This window comes from Clupea harengus, chromosome 25, assembly GCF_900700415.2.
Source record: "Clupea harengus chromosome 25, Ch_v2.0.2, whole genome shotgun sequence".
Taxonomy (NCBI): Eukaryota; Metazoa; Chordata; class Actinopteri; order Clupeiformes; family Clupeidae; genus Clupea; species Clupea harengus.
Genome location: NC_045176.1, coordinates 10,466,004 through 10,481,323, shown reverse-complemented (window position 1 = coordinate 10,481,323; position 15,320 = coordinate 10,466,004). Strand labels below are relative to the sequence as shown.

Sequence of the window (15,320 nt, the reverse complement as noted above, 5' to 3'; positions counted from 1 at the left end):
CAATCAATGTGATGGGTATATTCTTGGGTATATTCTCAACAAGAGTATAAATGATTGTACACATTTGATATTAAGTTATACAAATATGTGTGTATGAATCCTGGACTGGTGATGCCATGTGAATAGGCATTACAATGTTATTCTTCTGTCTTACCTTCCCTTGGGGTTTTTAACTATGTTAAAATGAGTTTTTAAACATTTTGACTATTTATGATAGAACAAATAATCACTGAAAGCAATTTTCAAAGCACAATACTAAACATGAAACGAATTGCTGTTGTAATTATTTGCTATCTCACTTCTGACAATTAAATCAAAGCTCCATATTTGGATTTAAAGGCCACTTGTAAAACTGATCATTATCAGATAGTGTTTTCCCCCAACATTTCCCTCCCAAACCTGAAAGCAAGTTTACGCATGTAAATAGGCAGCCCTTGCTACATTTTTGTGTCATTTGTTTATATGCCACGTATAGTGGACTGAATAACGAAAAAAATTCTAATGCATCTCACTTGTGTCGCTCCTTCCACTACCTATACTGGCACAGCAACACTTTTAAGACTTTAAAAATGCCTAGAGCATAATCGCACTGTTTGAAGTGACACTCAAACCGTGACATCAACACGGACCTGACATTACCTTTTCTCTCACTTCAGAGCTTGACCAGAATCTGTGAGCTATTGACCTGACGCCATGTGTCTGTCTGATTGCACAGGAGGGTGCTCTGGCTCTACTACCGTATGTGACTGCTCACAGGGCCACAGTGTGTCATTTCTATCTCATCAGAGGCATGAAATTTGATTACGTATGAGGCTTACCATGGACACTTCAATTAATTTTGTGTCTTTTTTGTAAGCTCAAGTTTATTTAACTGAGCATGTCTGTGTGCGCTTTTGTTTCTGCCATGGCATTTCTTTGACATTTGAAAAACAGCACATCTATCACCAAAATTGATATTGAAAACCGCATTTCAATTTGTGATTGTTTGTGTAAATGGGAGTTTTTTTCCTTTTTTATTTCATGTGATGGGAAGATTAAAGCTGTAATGCAGGTGTTCCACAAATAGTCTACGTTTGTGCCACTGGAAACTGCAGTCAAGTATAAGGCCAAAGTACTTTCAAAAGGGAACTGTCATCGGCAGTTTTAGGACTCCCTGGAGGTTCATCTGTGGGGACCCGATAATGAACTTTTATAGTTGTAAGCTTTGTCCTTTTCTCTGAGTATGCAGTGCTTATCAGCCAGTTATCCAACCGGCAAATTCATGTTACCTCTCTTGGAAATGTTGGGTGCTGCAGCAATGAAAAAAACAGCTGTTATGGCATTTTAAATACCCCTTACTCCTTCCTGAGTCCGTGTGTGCTCTGCTCACGCCAGCAAAACGTCTCTTTCCTGTGATCTCAAAAACATGTCTGAAACTAATACACAGTGAGGGTTTTCCTCATTGTACATTAATAAAGTGAACCAAGTCTATGAATGAGAGTGGCTGACACCATTTTCTCCCCTGCTGAATCCACCTTAATGATTTTAAATGACTGAATGTGATGCTGTTGTACGGGTATGCCATGGATCATTTGCTGCAAAAGCTCATACAGTTTCAAAGACACAAGACATAACGCTGGAGACAGAAGAGGATGAAATGGAAAAAGTGTGGGAAGAAAAAGCTGTAACACATCTAGAGGTTCCAAGAGCTTATTGATCACTCTCTGTGGTCATTGTTTCAAGTAGCTGCGCTGTACCCCCATGCGCTGGAAAAGCAGCAGCAGCAGCCCAGAGTGTTGTCGAGGCTCATCTTAAGGTTATCACACCTTAGGCTCCTGAGATCCCTCTCTTCTGCACCACTGGATGATGAGAGGGAGAGAGACCCTCAGTTCCCAACACACTTCTCCCCAGCAGGTCGAATTACAGTGCCTCATCCACCACACTGCAACGAGGTGCCGCCTGTCTGATATGTGTCGTGACAAATCAATATTATCAGCTCTGCGGCAATGAACACAAATCCAGGTGAGCATCCTGAGCACCGGAGCTTTTAAACTGAGACTGAAACTGAAATGAAGTGCGTTACCAAAATCCACAGGAGCCATTTTCTGAGTACAACACAGTTAATCAGATGTGTTCAGCAGTCCATGAAATACTTAACATATTTACATGCAGACATTGCACATACACATTCTTCCACATTAATGGACTAAATTAATGCATATTTCCTTCTGTTACTTTCCAGGTCAAAGGAAGAAAAACGGTCTGTTGCATCATAGCTGTGAAGCCATGGGCATGAACCTGGGCCCCACTTTTAGTTTCCGTCTCAGTGATCATTGATCTCATGCTGAGGGCATCTCACAGCAGTGAGAAGTAGACTTGTACCAGGCAGCTGACATTCATGAACCCCCAACCCCCACCTCCCACTCTTTCTCCTGTCACTCCCCACCCTCCTGAAGTAAGCATTTCCACTTGAAGAGGGATGTGCTCTTTCCAGTTGAAGAGATATGATGTTTCATTAACATGTAATTGTCCCATTTTCATCAAATGCTTCTTCACCTCACTGGGTGACTTTCTGACTTTTGCAATGAATATGTATAGATATCAAACTCTTCAAAGTTTACTCAATATTTCTTTTTGGGTTTATATTAGGTGGGTATGTGAGAATTTCATGTTATTGTAGCCAGTATGATGGAGGTCTGCCTTGTAAGGCTGATTAAAATGTCTTATTTTAATGGTATTTCATATTTTCAACATGTCTCGCATGTGATTTAGCGGTGGTGATTTGTGCTATTTTAAACTTCATTGAGTTTCTTCCACCATCAAGAAAAGCAGCATCAACTGCTTTGATGATGCTGTAAGCACCTGTATCTTCCGAGTGTGCAGAAGCACAGGATCCAGGATAGATGGGGAAAATGCACCTACATTTGACACAAAAGTGTGTCAACATGGGTAAACGCAAAGCAAGTCAACAAACACAACAAGGTAGAGTAAACAAGCTTAATACACTTTAGTCCCCACACAGTCAAAACGCAATACAAACTGAACCAAAATGTCAGGATTTTATTGTTGGGATTAGTGTGCATTTCATTTCCCAGTATGCCTCTTAACAGCAAAGGGCTATCTGTGAGTCATTCTGTTTGATTCCATTATTGCCTCTATTTTAAAAAGGAACAGCTCCCATAAAGAGGATTAAACCTGGCATCATACGAGATTCCCTCGTCTGTTTTTTTGTTGCTGAAGCATGGCGATGTTTTCTCTCTGCTTAGCGGGAGCTTTGCCGAAGGTCGATTGTAATATTGCCAGATGGCGGGTGGATATCGCAAGTGATGGGAATCCCTGGTACACCAGAACCTAATGGGCAGTTGTGGGGACGGTGGCTCAGACTGAACAAAATTGTGATTGCCAGTCCTCTGTGCAAGATGATGATAGCCATGACCAGCAAGCTCAACCATACCTCTCACAAAAATACTCTCAGAGTATTTCAGAGAGTGAATGAGAGACTAGAGGTCTAGAGGTCATTACTCATGCTTCATTTTATGTGCTCTTTTTTCATAGCTTCAAAACAGTGTTTTCCATTCTGTGATGTCTTAGGCGTTATCCCCTTGAAAACATGCTACAAGAGAGAAGGATAAACTCCCGCTGGGCTCTCGTAGAAGAAGTGCAGTTTTTCCGTATATGGGGAACCTCAGTGTGAATCGGGTGTCTCACAGCTTCCCTAAACTGTGTGCTTCATGTTCTCACTTCTCACTCTTTTCCTGCTTCCCATTCTCCTCGTGATTCATGTCATTTAATCATGTCTTCAGAGGAAGTGCAGAATACTACCATATGTGATGTGCTTAACCACACCAAATCAGAAGTGTTCATATGATTGGAGTAACTACCGTTGGCGCAAGACCTGTCGGGTCTCTTTCATACCCATTATGGCCAGCTGAATCATCACTGCAGTCTTTCTTTTTCCAGTGATTAATGAGTGGCTATTCTTTGCTGTGGTTCGGTTTTGTCATGATAGGATTCATGACAACCCTTCAAAGGATGTTGCCTGGTTGTACAGTGGTGGTAAAGAAATGCCAAGTGAGGTTTAAGCCAGAAAATTTGACAGCCGGTATTCTGTGGTCAAGTGCATGATATCGTGCCCTTCTGTGATTGTCATGCTCCATGGGTTGATTCCCCAATATACTGCAATTGGTCTGTTTGAACTGGTCCAGAATACCAATAGTTTTGAGCCTTGGTCTTTAAAATTAAACAGAAAAGAAAATAAGTCTTATCAGTATATCTGGGCAAGGACCACATAGCCTATACTACCAAATGTCCAAACTACCTACCAACATCTGTGTGACTTGAATTATTCCTAATTATTTATTTTCGTCATAATTAAGAATGTATAATAATTCCTCTTTTGTACCATTTACTGTTGGGAAATAGCTGTACCTCGTCTTAATTTTAGTGAGTCCTCAGCCACGTCTGCAGTTTACCAACTTTCCTCTGTCTACCAGGCCAATTCCTGCCTTCTAAGGTACCAAAGATATGGGTCATAGTGCCACGTAATATTTGAGCCTTACAGCAAAAAAGTCACAGTTACAGATAGTTGTTACCATGGAAACACCAAATACACTTCTAAGTGCGCTTTTCTGTCACTACAGATGTCATTTCATACCAAGGTATCAGTCACCCCTCAAACAAAAAACACAATGCCTGGGGTACAAAGCAAACAGGAAGAACTAAGGATCCAGGTTGTGCCTTTGTGTATGAAGTTGCACTATCATAAAAGAGAACGCTGAATAGTAGTCATAAGGGGAAATACTGACATTTTATTATGTCTTCCTGATTCTTAAAGAACATGTATCATGATAATATTTTTCTTCAGTATGTCTTGATGTTCCCATATTTGCAGGGTTTTGGACATAACAAAATGCTAAGAAGATTACTTCATTCCCATCACATCACATAGCAGGTGTAATTTGATCGAGCTGAGTGAAACTTTACAAACCTTGGGTCATGGGCTGACTCAAACCTACTGTCTCCCACTTGAGGGATTCAGTCACAAAATACTTTATTTTCATTTGACCTATGAGTGACAGATGACAGATGTTTCCAGAACACAGAAACTGTAAATGCCCCTTGTGATAGCACACAAATTAGGCGCCTGACTCTGGGGAAGATAGATCCTTTAATCTCTTTTTTTTTGCACCAAGCCTTCTTTGATGAAAACAAACATTGTGTAATATCTTGTTTTTGGCCTCTGAAATAAAATGTTGCCACATACACAGAGACACCTAAATCGATTATCATCTAAATCTAAGGCATCTGTCACACGTTATTTCATGTAATTCCTGTAATAAATATCCCCCTCTACTGACATCCTTAGCATTTTGGGGAAGAAAAATGTTCTTTGAAAACCACTTGAGAGATGACTTGCTGATAATACCTGTGATAAAGATTTCTTTCAAGATATGGTGAGAATCCCACTGGACAGGCGTCCCATAGGACACTGGACATGCTGAGAAGAAACTGAAATGAAATAAGGCATTGGGATTTGTCTTGGATGCTGTCATTAACAATAAGATATGAACCTGACTGAAAAGGGGGGAAATGAGCTATAATTACACTCTTGTCCTTGCAAACACTCTACACAGCAAACCTGTCAAATATCTTGAGATGGCAAATCAGGACAGAGCAAGGTACACCTGGCCTTCCGCCAAACCTTTGTGTCATTTCTTGAGAGATGAATCACCTCTGTAGACCTCCTTTCAAAAATGATGAATGAACAGTTTGAATGAATGACGAAGAATAAGCCCCTCTGTGGTCTTTAACCATAGGCTAATGGGCCACTCCAAACCATGTATGGGTGCTATTTCCAGAAAAGAATCTTCTGATCTACAATGGAAAGATTTCTGTGAAATTGAAGGTTGTTCGCTCGGCAATACCCAGTGGTTATGAGCATATAGAGAGTTTCACCAGGGGGTCAGGTTCAAGAAGAGGTTTTATTGAGCATGACAGCTCAGTTTCCCACTGAATAAATATAAGGTTTCAATTAATTCATTAACACAAGAAAACTACAGAGAGGGAGATTTTGATGTGTAGTACTTCATGGGCTTAATTCAGAGTTCACTGGGTTGAAGTGAAATATCTAGTAGAATAACTGTAGAATGTCTCAGACCACAGAGTGTCTACTTCTTCTCACTGAATGTGTTCTGCAAAGATAGCAATGTGACTGTGGATGCTGTACTGCCCCAGTCTCAAATCATGCAGAATAATAATGTGTATATTTCAAGAGGAGAAAAAACTATGAAGCACAAGTATCTGTTGGGGTTTGAAAGCTCAGGTAGAGAATCTTTTCTGCCATTCTGCCATGAAACATATCTAAAGTGATGGGAATCGAGAACCGGTTCTTGTTGAGAACAGGTTCTTGTTGAGAACTGGTTCCCATTGGATCGATTCCTTGGAATCGTTAGCCAAAGTCCTTAACGGTCCCGCAATCAATTCCAGTGCCGTCACACGCTTGCAGCCTTGTTTGTTTAGACCGCAGCCAACATGGCGTCTAGGCAGAGGTGTTCAAAAGTGTGGTTATATTTCACGCGAAAAGATGACCACAGGGCCACTTGCACTGCTTGCAAAACGTCTATTTCGTCAAAGGGCGGAAATACTACCAATATGCAGAAACATTTGTCCACACAGCATGCAATAACTTTGCAGGAATGTCACGTTTTTGATGCGCTACGGAGTGACGATAACGTTAATGAATCTCAACCAAGCAACAGCAGTGCAGCTAACGTTAGCGCTTCATATGTTAATATCGTAGGTAAACTCCTCCAGACCCTGTCTATTGTGCTAGTGCCATTGGTTTCATTGTGTAAACCAGCTTTCACTATTTGTTTGTGTCAGTTTTATTTTTAGTTCAAGGTGAATACACTTTAAAAAAAATTGTAATTGGCATGTTCAAATATTATTTAGCGCAGCGGTTCTCAAAATCTTGTATATCAAGGACCCCTAAACTGCCACAAATTAGACCAGGGAGGGATCCCCATTTGATAAGATTATTTTCCAGGCTCCCCCATCTGATACGATTTTTGAGTTTAAATGTTTTATTACAAAAATTGTATGAAACCCATTACCAAATCATACATTCTGTTACTTATGGTTGGAATTATAGTAAAAATCCCTGGCACCCCATCAAGGCAAAGGAACCCTGGGCTATGGGTCTCTGGACCTCACTTTGAGAGTTTGTTGACCTATTCTTAGGTTTGTTTTTGGTTATTTAAAATATGTAAATGTATACATACATACTGTATATGCTGTGCATCATCTAATCAGAGAATATTATATAAAAGAAAATGAATGTTAATAAACCCGTTTGTACTCTTTTTTGTCTCCCTTGCCCAATGAGAATCGATAAGGAATCCGATCTGATCGATAAGCAGAATCGAAATCTTATCAAATCTTATCATATAGTCTGTATATTCAGGACAGAACAGCTGTGATGGTTTCATCATGTCCTGCACATCCAGTGAAGCCTGTGTGGAAATGCAAGAGCTCTGTTTTGTTACAGTAAGTGGTCCAGGATGGTCTCAAGTAATTTCACTTTCAATCAAAATTGTAGTGCTTGTGCAGCTCAAATGGAAATGCTTCAGATACCGTAACAACATAAAGCTTGTGGACATTGTTTCTGGTGAATGGGTCTGGGCCTTGCCTTGCCTTATATTAGTGCCAGGCAAAAGAAACCTGAGTGATGAGCCTGAGTGGGACCATCAATATATGACTAAATGATCCTCAGTTTGGTTGGTTAATTATTATTATTATAATTATTGATTTATTGTTTTAATTATTATTTGCTATAAAGGAACCCTTTTATATAAGCATTATGGTAGCTTAATGGAAGCACCATTATCTGTAGAATGTACTGTTCAGTGCTACTACATAGGTATGGGTGAATTAGTTAATCTCCTGAACTGGCCCTACAGCAAGGGCTGCAAAACCATTTGTTCAAAATGTGTGTGACAGTTAGAGATGCATATTTCATAGATGACCTTTGTTGTTGCTGATGGTGGTTTGTTTGTTTACATTTGTCTTTCCCCTTCTCCATTAACCTCCATTTGTTTCACAACCAAGGCTTAGAGCACACTTTATTTAAACTGAAACTGGACTGATTTTTTTTTATTTTTTCAGTTGAAGTATGCCTTTGACTTTTGAAACAAATTGAAGTCAGTGGAGAGAACAGACAAAGAACATGAACGCTGTGATGTGTCATTAAATAATTTTTTTTTCAGCAATTAGCCTACAACAGTTGTTTGATAAACCTACAACTCACAGTTAAATCAGCAGACGAAATATCTTTTTTCTTATTTAACCTGTACATTGTGAGAAGTTATTATTGAACCGCACCAAATATGTTGCCAGATTGTAAGGAACTGCCAAAAACACTGTAAGTAGTGAATGTGGAGATTGTGTGAAAGGGGTGGGTAAACGTATCCTTTTGAGTCGTGGTTTAATCAAACGCAAGAGAGCGTTAGCCAATCAGAGTTTTTCACGGTCCCCAGTACATGCCCCTGTTCATCCGCTACAGCGAGACCACTGAAGAGCAGAAGTGGTGCCACGGCTACTGACGTGCACATCTGGAGGCGTTTTGAAAATGAGTACAACGCAAAACTTTAAATGTTAATTTGATCGTGACTGTACGCTTACTTTTTAGCCATGACGACTTGACATAACTGTACAGCAATAGAAAAGCGGTTCTTTGTCGCTGTAACAGCGTAAGTGCGATTCTTTGTATAGATAGCTAGTTATCGTTTTCCTTGGTGTGTTAAGCTATCCTCACTGTAGTGTGTGTTTTGAGAGGTGGTAGGATACGTGCGGAGAGCCATGAGGTTAAGCTTCCTAAGTAAAGATTTTTAGTTGAGAAGAAACACGCTTCTATGAGGTGCAGCTCGTTTAGTTTTAGTCCGCTCAAGTGCTATGGAAAGCCAGCAGTTGAAGGTAAAACAAAAAGATTAATTTGTGTGCAGAAAATGTGTTGGAATATTTGTGAATGAAAACGCATCGCCTTGAATACTGTACTCTGTAAAACTTCTCCTTCGTAGTAACAGGCAAAGCAGATAGGAAAATGACAACATAAATGACAATTGATATTGGCAAAATGTGTAGTACAATTTCAAGGCTTTGGGTTTATGCATAATCTACAGGAGCTTTTCAAAACAAAACCCCCAACAGATGATACTGTAGGCTAGATGTTGGTGCTTTTGAGAAGCCGTCTTTCCCTGTACTTTGTGAACGTTTTATGGCACTAACCAAATAGTGTTTGATCTGCCTTGAAAGAGAACATTTGGGGTTGAGCTTAAAGAACTCAGCTTTATTATGTCATTTTTTTCTAGTTAAGCTGAGGGGAAATTTAAAAGACCTAAAAATAAAGTCCTGGTTTCACAAAGAATCATTTGAACTTCCTACCGCAGAACGAGAGACATAAATAGTTCAGACATGTGGATGTAATTTCTGAAAAAGCAGACAGATGCAGAGAAATAACACGAGAGCGGGCGACAGACTATGAGCTCAGTTCGAACGTGGTAGACTACAACTCTGAAAAGAGACAGCGCCAAGAGATTATATTTGTGATTTTACAAGTCACCATCAATGATGTTACAGGGAAGCAGATGGTGGACAATGACGGAATCTTAGGCCATGTTCAAGAGGACGAACACGTAAGCGAAATCCCGTTAAAGCGACCATCCGTCTACGTGAAGTTTATTTCTTGAGAGGACTCCTGGACGTTCCTTTGGGCGTGTGAAGGGATGGGATACACGCGGCTGGTCCACAGTCTGGGCATTCTCCTCTGTGGCTCCGTCTTAACTGTTGTCTACGGTCTGGTAAGTTCTGTTCACTTTTCACTGAGAACTCACTATGTTTTCTGTCAGGGTTTGTAGTTTGTGAAATGACTCAGCGGAGTTGTGCAAATAGTTAGACATAAAAGGCAATGCGTGGAAAATGCTGCATGTAGGGTGCCTCCATAGATTGAAGAAAACGTTTTGGAATTAACCTTTGAGTATTTACCATACATACAGCCAAGACAGTCCTGTTTTTATGTATGGCAGAATTGTTCAGCAATATTAATTCAGCAAGCTGGACAAATGAAGTACCCTGTGTCCCATCTGTTTGATTGCTCGTGGGTAATTAGGAAACACTGTTACATTGGGTTGTCTGATGCTGTGTTCGGTTCAAAGGAGACTAAAAGCACACAGGTATTGACCAAGGCCATGTTCTCTATTAGCAGCCAAGCACTTCAGCATCACCACTGATATTGTATTCTAAATTACCTAATGATGGTTTATTACGAAGTGCCTAGGGAAAGCTGACCCAGATCCATTTATTAAGATCATAGATTGGTGCATCCTTTGATCATTACCAGGGAAGGACATATGCAGGTCTGAGTTTGTTTCAGTCTTGTTCCTCAAATGGTTAGGACCTCACGAGGGAATTAACCAAACAGTTTTGCATCTCTTTGCTGACAATACGGGCATCTTAACAATGCAATCCAGTATTGTTAAGATCCCTGTGTTCATGGTGATGTTAATGTGGAATGTTATGGTTGATGACCTTGTTCAGTAGGCAATGAGGACATACGTACATGCACAGTGAGCCATACATCCCCAGTGATGGAGGACGTCAGGGATGTGTCACAGTGGTATTTCACTCTTGGCTGATGGGTGTGTGAATGATAGCAGCTAAACACAGGCATACATTTTCGCCTACTCAATTGGAGTGGTTAATATCATTTTGTGTCTGTGAAGAGGGACATTATTTTGATAGGTTTCAATGCATTCATCAAAATCCGATGGAGCTATTGTTATCGCTACTTAACTGACAGGCTTTTGTTCTGTGTTGTTGTTCTCACATTGTTTTTCATCTCAGGAGCCATCTGTTCCATAGTGCGGAACCCTACTACTATCTCTACCACTGTCGTGCGCATATTATATTGATTAAGTGAGAGCTAAATATTCTGCCTGGGCCCTGACCTTACAGTCTGATATTCACAGCGACATTTACCTTTTAATTCCAAGTCAATGTTTCTACCAAATGCATCACACCATATATCATTTTTCAATATGGCATGCATAAAAGCCACATGAATGATCCAAACCAATAACCATACCTTATTCATTAAACCAGTCATATAGTCTATGTAGTGTACAGTAGTCTGTGTAGCATAGTTGTGTAGTAGAAGAGAGAGTTGTAAGCATGCATACTGGTGATTTGGGTTCATTTTCCCCACCGCGTCGACTCATTTATGAAACTGAAAGGCCAAAATTCCCTTTTCAGTATTTTGCCTTGAATACACAACAACTTGTCGACTGTGCCCAACCCATAAAACCCATGGCATCTCTGCAAACTGAGCAACACAGCGCTTCTTTTACGTGTAACCCATGACTATTCACGCCAAATAGGAGCATACCCTAATGAAGACCGCGCTAAATTGTGCTTCATGCATCTGTTTGGTGGCAGCATTCTGACGTTAGTCCTTCAGCTCCCTCTGTCATTCATGTATTGTCACCATCATAGCCTGTTTGTAAGCCATTTTATTCTCAGTGCTCTAGTACTGAAATATACCTGCACTATGTCTTGTATTTTGTTCTTTCTTTTTTATTTCACAATGGTAATGATATACAGTAGTGTCATAATTCAGATTCTCCTGCAGTGAGCGCAACAGAGCAAAGGCAATATGTGCTGAGTGACTCACCCTGTTCCCTCTGTCAGGGCAGTATTCTACTTCTGTGTGAACAGAATTTCTGCTTAATGATTCAGTCTGTCTCTTAGATCCTTATAGGATCATTCTGTCCTCGGTTTCCAATAACAGAATAAGTCTGTAGATTTTGATTCAGTGTCAGAAATCTAAACACAGGATGACAATAAGTACCCTGAGTCCAGTGTTTGAGTTTCATTAGTCTTTCTTGACATGTCAGCTATACTTTTTACCGCAATTAAGTGAGCAAGTAGGATAATGAGTGTAATCATTTAGCAAAATGCTTTTATTCCTTCGATATGCCACATGTGTTGGTCCAACAATTGCTGTACAAAAGAAATATTGGGATATTCATGCTGTCTACAGATAATGTGATAATTACATGGTTCATGTGCTGATGTGATAACATAATCTCATGTACAATAGTCTTATGTATCATATGTATCACACACACACACACACACACACACACACACACACACACACACACACACACACACACACACACACACACATCCTTACGCCCTGAATATTATAAATTCTAGTTGTTTGTTCTAAGGGCTTGTCATCAAATGCAGCTGTTTCATATCTTATGAAAGGATATGTTGGTAATATTCTCAGAGTTTATACATTAAGCATAGTGTGCATTACTGCAGGCTTTCGTTTGTCTTATTGCTATGGTATCTGATGTCTGTCTGACACCTTTAATATTTATGAAGAGATGATTTGTATTATGTAGTTCAGAGTTTGCAACAGGTACTTTGTACAGAGGTGCAGGGGTTCAGTCAGAATACAGACTCTCTCAAAGGAGATTGCATTGATTTTACAGCACTAATTTACAGTGATGTGATTTAGCCACCTTAATTTGCACATTAGTAACTATTATTGTATTGATATAGCTGTATATGCCTTTAATCCATGATGCCTGTATTGGATTGAGATTGTTTTATTGTCCACCCAGAGACCTAGACTTACCTATTGAGTATGTCTCTCTGTTGTTACCCTGACAGCTTGACCCTTTGTAAAAAAAAAGAAAAAACTCCACTCTGATTGGCTTACCGTGTGTGTGTGTGTGTGTGTGTGTGTGTGTGTGTGTGTGTGTGTGTGTGTGTGTGTTAACTGCTACACTTAAATTGTCATGATTGCAATCAGGTTTGCATGCCTAGTAACACTGCAGACACTTCAAAGGACCTCTGTGTCAGCTGTACAGTAATCACCATCATGACAGTGCTCGAGCTGGAAATACTTTTCTGTGCTTGTAACAAATGTCCATTTCTCTACAGTCATGTGCAAACACCAGACACAGAAAAATAAATATTGTTGCAATAATCCAAATGATGAGATGAGATTACATAATGTCTCTAGCTCATCAAAACTAGAAACCTTTTTGATAGTGACAACATGCCAAACATCTCTGTACTGCATACTCTTAAGCCAATTACATTACACCTATTCATTTGGCAGATACTTTTATCCAAAGCATCTTGCAAGCGAGGAACATCAATCAAGCGTCAGTTAATTAGAGACCTTGGAGTAAGCACTAAGTAATAATTGTACTCAGTTTGACAAAGTGCAAGGAGATCAGGCAAATAAGTGCACAGAAATGGCGGGTTAGGATGTTGGAGATATTATTAATATTTCTTTTTTCTATTATGATAATAACCTTTTATAATTGAACAGGAGAACCCCCCTAATTATGATGTTCACTGAGAACACTTTAAAAAGGTTAACTTAGGGAAAGGTCTGATATCAAACAGGAGTAATTCTGATTTGTGTTGATGGGATTAATGGATAACGATGGAGGAATGATAGGACTGTCCAGAGGCGTCAGTCTTCCACATACTTTCTGAGAAAAGGTCAGCGCCTTGAAGTGCTTCGGGGGAATGTGTACGCCTGAAATTTCCTGGAATTATGTAATGATGTCTGCATCAAAGAAGACCTGTTTCCACTGTGATTACAACCCTGTGGTTGAAACATGTATTATCAAACAGACGTCTTCAACTGTGCCTTTCCAACGATGCCAGTTGACTGCAACGCAGCCTATACCCTCAACTGGCTGGTGGCTGGTTAGTTGTTGACTTATCGCAGGCTTTTGAGAAAGTTCATGACTCAGACTCCTAGTTGGCCTGTTAATAGTGGCGGCTTCAGTTTCATTGGCATGGCAAGGCTATACCATGGCTGTGTTTGACTCAGGAAAATGTTGTTTACTTGACTCCCTGTGACCTTTGGTTTTTTTCCCACATTTTTCCACCCAAAGACTCTGAAAGTGTGAGTAATTCAATGCCAGTTTTACAGCAGGCTCTATAGGTAACACACAAACACAGATATCTTTAATGCAAAATGCTCTTTCTGTCAGAGTGGTGTTGGTATTATTTTAATGTTAAACTATCAAACTTAATTGTAATTAACTACGAGCAGAATTTTTTTTTTGATTATCTCAGAGTGAAACAGCACTTACAAGTTAAACTGTATGACATTTAGTCAACATGCGTAATAACCCCCCCCCCCCCCCCCTACACACACATCTTTTCTTTCTCTCTCTCTTTCTCTGTATGGTGTGAGGGGAGGTGGTGGATGGTTGTACATAGAAAGAACTTTGAAGGAGATTAAGTGAGAGAACAATAAAGACAAGTACTCATGTACTGGAAAGCTTAACAGAACCTTAAAGAACTGCTGTAGCCATTCAGCACTTTGAAAGCGCCAACAATTGGTGGAGTGAGTGAGACTTGGTCTGATGGACACACTATAAAAAAGCATTAGCTCGTTGCTCTATCTTACCTTTGGATCCGTTGAATGTTCACAATTGGGCTTTCCGCATGTGGGTGCTTGACAAGGCAGTCTGTAGGAGCAAGGTTATCTCTGACAGTATCACTGGTTAACAGCATTTCTTGACAGAGCTCTGGGAAAAGTCTTTCAGAGACCTCCACCTCATTGTGTTTCCCTCTAAGGTGTTTACATTTGAACTGCTTCAAATGGTCGTCATGTCTGTGACAGGGATTTGTGAGTGGTCTTTGTGCCAGATGTACTACTAAAATGAAAATATGTATGTATGTATTTATTTAATCTCTTGATTGGTCTAATTGTTTATAAGTGATATATTTAATCATGGCTTTTATTCTTTATTTAACTTTAACAGTCCAAAGGTACAGAGCCCTTAAAGTGCATAGAAATGATGGTGAATTATGTTTCTGACAGAAGAATGAATTCCCTCTCATTGATATTGGTTTCTTCACAATACTTAGCTTAGTGCTCCCATGAAATCTATTTCTGATTCATTGTAATAGTCTATGTATTTTATGGGAAAGCAAAAGTTTTGTAAGAGAACATGGTGCTTTTTGTAACAAAACACTATTGTTATTGTGTGGGAATACAGAACTGTTCAACCAATAGCACTTCAGAAAAAAAAATCCCCTTGTGTCTATGTTAGCGGTTCCGTACGAAGGAGTACCAGCAGACAGCTCTTTAAGTAACTGTGTCTGCAGATAAGTCTTCGTTGCCTTGTCTCCTCTCCTAACTCTTGCCAATCAATCTTGTGGGCCACAAATTCCAAGAAGCTCTGCATTCCTTAACTCCCAGCCCGACTAAATTGCGTTGACATGTGAAAGTTCTCAGCTAT

The 15,320-nt window shown here is 39.8% G+C and overlaps 1 protein-coding gene across 3 annotated transcripts in view; it reads left to right on the top strand.

The window, feature by feature from the left end:
* Positions 1–8,055: 8,055 nt before the first annotated feature.
* pth1r (parathyroid hormone 1 receptor) overlaps positions 8,056–15,320 on the top strand; it is a 52,080-nt gene continuing 44,815 nt past the window's right edge. Inside the window, exons 1-2 of one of the 3 annotated variants that reach the window (XM_031563122.2) lie at positions 8,056–8,726; positions 9,613–9,833. In XM_031563122.2, coding sequence (XP_031418982.1) covers positions 9,759–9,833 — 75 coding nt within the window. In that variant the 5' untranslated portion in view covers positions 8,056–8,726; positions 9,613–9,758. Of the gene's footprint in view, positions 9,834–15,320 lie in introns of all 3 variants that reach the window. The other 2 variants (XM_012827882.3, XM_042703712.1) reach the window with 2 other exon arrangements.